The 3,847-nt window shown below is 38.5% G+C and overlaps 1 protein-coding gene across 1 annotated transcript; it reads right to left on the reverse strand.

The window, feature by feature from the left end:
* Positions 1 to 487: 487 nt before the first annotated feature.
* LOC131696136 (uncharacterized) lies at positions 488 to 1,656 on the reverse strand (the record flags this gene model as incomplete). Its single annotated transcript, XM_058984677.1, has 3 exons — positions 1,336 to 1,656; positions 714 to 939; positions 488 to 652 (listed from the first exon to the last, which is right to left on the reverse strand). Coding segments are annotated over exons 1-3 (659 nt in total), but the record flags the coding sequence as incomplete, so codon positions are not given.
* Positions 1,657 to 3,847: the final 2,191 nt, after the last annotated feature.

Genomic DNA, 3,847 nt, shown 5'->3' on the forward strand with positions numbered 1-3,847 from the left:
AAGGTATATGAAAAATTCATTTTCCGTCGTCAACGCAAACTGTCCCTGGCAGCACTGCTCCATCGGAATCCAATCAGACTAATTGCAATAACTTTTGTTCTAGAGCTGATTCTTGTAATTGTTAATGCTCAAATAAAAGGCAATAGTCACATTTATTAGTCTTACTTGTTTTTGCGCACAAATCTTGCATCAATCAAAAGTAATAGCTGTTTAAAAACGTTGTTGTCCACAAACAACATGGGCATGAATGGGTTAATGAATTTGTTTTATTTAGTTTGCTCGCTCTCCAGTCTTTCCTTATTTTTATTGTTTTGAAGTTCTTAGTTCTTAGCTCATATTATTTACTTTGTTATGGTTCCGCTCACTTCATGGCAGTTCTGGTTCATATATTTCCAGTGCTTCTAATAGTTCTCCTGATTGATCTAGTTCTGCATCGTCTTCAGTTTCTTCTAATGAGCCCAACCCTTTTCATTCTAGCATTACTCACCTAGCAGCTATTTCTTTCGCTCCCATATCACCCACTGGCTCAATGCACTTGAGTGAAACATCAGAAGTGTTCAGGAATGTCGATTTCACATCATTTAGTAAAGCTGTCAGATATTTACTATCGCACGTGTTTGGAAAGCATGTTCCAATTTGCATTCCAAGTGTGCTAAAAATAAAAAAATCAGAACCATTGTTAAATGTATCGAACAAAAACTACGATCACATACGCCTTGCTGCCCGGAAATCCACGCTCGTCGAACAGAACCACATTCTGCACTGCACGGCGGGCGCTTAACTCCAATGGAATAGTGAGAAGACAGTACTGGCCATTTATCTGCCCTACCGTAACGTTGTTAGAGGCGTGGGAAAATTTACTACACTCTTCGAAGCTGCCAAGATCGTAGAAGTTACCCTCGAAGATTCCCGAAGGAATCTTACCCCAGGCATCGAACACTTTAAAAAGAAAACAATAATTCTTTAGTTGATACACTATAGTACTTAGTATACACTATACTACTTAGTATTTTGTAAAAAGATTAGGGTGGCACATCACTGAATATTGCTTCTGTAATATACTTCAACTTCATACTGGTTTCCGTATGCTAGCTTTCCGTAAAACTTCCATCAAATTTTACAATGTTCTATTAGTCCTTAATGACTTTTTTTATTTTGCCAATATTTGTGACAACTTCATTAGACAGACAACTCCCCGTCGAATCGATAAGCCTTCAATGTTGTTACATTGTTGTTAAAAATAATAATACTTGAAAGATTCGCAATAAACAGTGATTGATGTCGGTTTCTAATCCCTCACTTGAAAGCCTCTTCGGATAATCTACTATCACTTACTCGGAAGTCCCCAGAAATTTGCAACACCATCTCCCAGAACTGCCTGTAGTTGCAAATCACATTTCGTCCCATTTCCTGGCTCTACATCTGCCAGCAAACTGCCTAAATATTCGATGAGCGTTTGCAGACTCAGCTGCTTGCCCGAAACTCGTTCCACCACATCATCGTTCGAATTTAAACCGGAAACGGCAACCACCGCCTGGCAAATCACTAAGGTAGCAAGCACTGAATGCACTTTCTTCGACATTTGAAGGTACCGAACTTGCATCGCACTGCACGACAATCCCCGTCGGACTAATCAGGCACTTAAAACCTATTCGATGCTATATAGTAGCCTCTTTCTATTCTGATAAAAGGATTCCCCTTGCCGACCAGCATGAGCCATCAATTTCATCACTCACCCGCCTTGTGTTTGTCTTTTGATAGTTTCACCCATTACTGACCGGTTGAAGTGTTCTGTTTGACTATCGGAATAATTGTGGCTGCAGCAGGTTCCCTAGGGCGGTGGATCGAAGCTTATCAGTGGGTACGGAGGATGACTGGACAAAACTATTGATGTATCTATAGCTGGTGAAAGAGATAGTTGCTCTATTGGACCGAGATTAGCAGTGCGCTGCGAACCCATCGTTGGATCAATGGCCATCGGTGAGTGATTCGTTTGAATTTGTTTGTAATCAGTAGACAGTGCAGTGATTTAATGACTGCTGGATAGTTTGGTTATCTATAAATTGCATTTTTTGTTAGCCAATGATTTGCGTTACATCTCCTTAGGGAGGAATATTGTAAGATACAACGAATTGGCTTGTTAGCTGATGCGTGATTCGATTTCGCTATGGTCTCATCAGCTACTAGAACTTCTGTGCTTGCGGAATTTCATCCGTAACCAGTTGTTTGCTTTCGAACATAAATCGTGTTGCGTTTTTTTAGGTTTAGCGTCTATCTGGTGGTCAAATCGGTTCTGCCAAATATTGATGAGAAAGTTGTAGTTGTTCCCCCCTCGGGAGTAAATTAGATTAAATAAAATCTTTGCATGAAAGCATACTTTCTAACTTTGACAAGTCGAACTTGTGTCTCATCACTGGCTGACAGACCGACTTGGTCACCAGCTAGATACTGAATCCAACTTATTTAGTATGCTATATTTCTCCTTACAGTAATGTTTCGATTATATCACGGTCGGTCTGTATTTTAGCGTGATATATTTGAAGCGTGATATATTCAAAACAAAACAAAAAATTACATTCAAGCAATAATCCATGTATTTCTATTAACAAAAAGTATTAAAAAGTTAAAGTTAGTCAAAAAGAATAAATCATAGTAGGGTAATGTGACTATTTTTGCCATGTTTCTATTATCATACTACCCATTTGAAGCCGTTGGTTAGAGCAGCGTCCGACATCTTTGTTCAACGCATTAGGTCAAATGGTATTGTATCAGCGGATAATTTTTCCCCACACAGCTTCACTTTACGTATCCCGTATTGTTTCTTAAAATTGTTGAACCACCCAAAACTAAACTTGAAGGAATCTGGCACGTTAAGGTTTTGGGCAAATATCCTGACTATTAAAATCAGTCTATTCGAAGGGCCTACGATTCAGTTCTCGTTGTGTCTGCATCCATAGAAATAGTCCCATATCCAATCCTTGATGTTGTCCTTCCAAAAGAAAAGTATTCACATGAATTCAAGAGAAAATGCATATCTCTGCATACCTACCATATCTTGCGTATCTTGTTTTTCTCATTATTTTGTTAGATTTTCCTGCGGATAAATAACTATTAGGCGAATAAAAAAGAAGTCTATTTTTTACCCGCTGCACCAGACGCCCCCTTAAGGACACGGCAAATAAGTTACGAAGAAATTAAAACAAAAATTGGAATCAGCCGAAAGATATTTCGGCAATCCTAGTCATTGCAACAAAGTTTTTGGAAAAACAACACTTTAAGAAGATTAAGAGATTCACATTTAAAGCTTCGCGCCACGCCCTCCGTCCACGGTGAACAGCGCCATAACTTTGCGTCTACTGCTTAGACCTCTATAAAAATTTTAAATATATTTTTAAGAATCTATACTTTAAGATAAAAGAATAAAAAGTTCGACTTTTTGACCGACCTCATCATATATAAATCCTTATCGCAATAGTCCGAAACCCAATAATAGGCTCATTACCCTACATGTAAATAAGCAAATCAATTGTAAAAATATCTTAAAAGTGCCAGGACACAACATGTGGCTTAATTGGATCAAAACGTAGTGTGTGTATTACTGTACTGGAGAACAACTTAGGTAAAAACTATTTTTTCTCCGATAATTTTGCGAAAATCTTGCGCGTGATGTGCACAAAACCTATAACTCAATTAGTTATGGAATTTGTGTTTCGACTTCGTCTCATCAGAATCAGAATCAGTCTCGCGGGACAACACGCTTGACTAGGGGTTTGCTCAGGAACACAAATTGTGCATCCAACCGTCCTTTACCCAGTAGCACGCTTTGTTACTGTATAGTATTTGTAAC

Source organism: Topomyia yanbarensis, unplaced genomic scaffold (genome assembly GCF_030247195.1).
Source record: "Topomyia yanbarensis strain Yona2022 unplaced genomic scaffold, ASM3024719v1 HiC_scaffold_773, whole genome shotgun sequence".
Taxonomy (NCBI): Eukaryota; Metazoa; Arthropoda; class Insecta; order Diptera; family Culicidae; genus Topomyia; species Topomyia yanbarensis.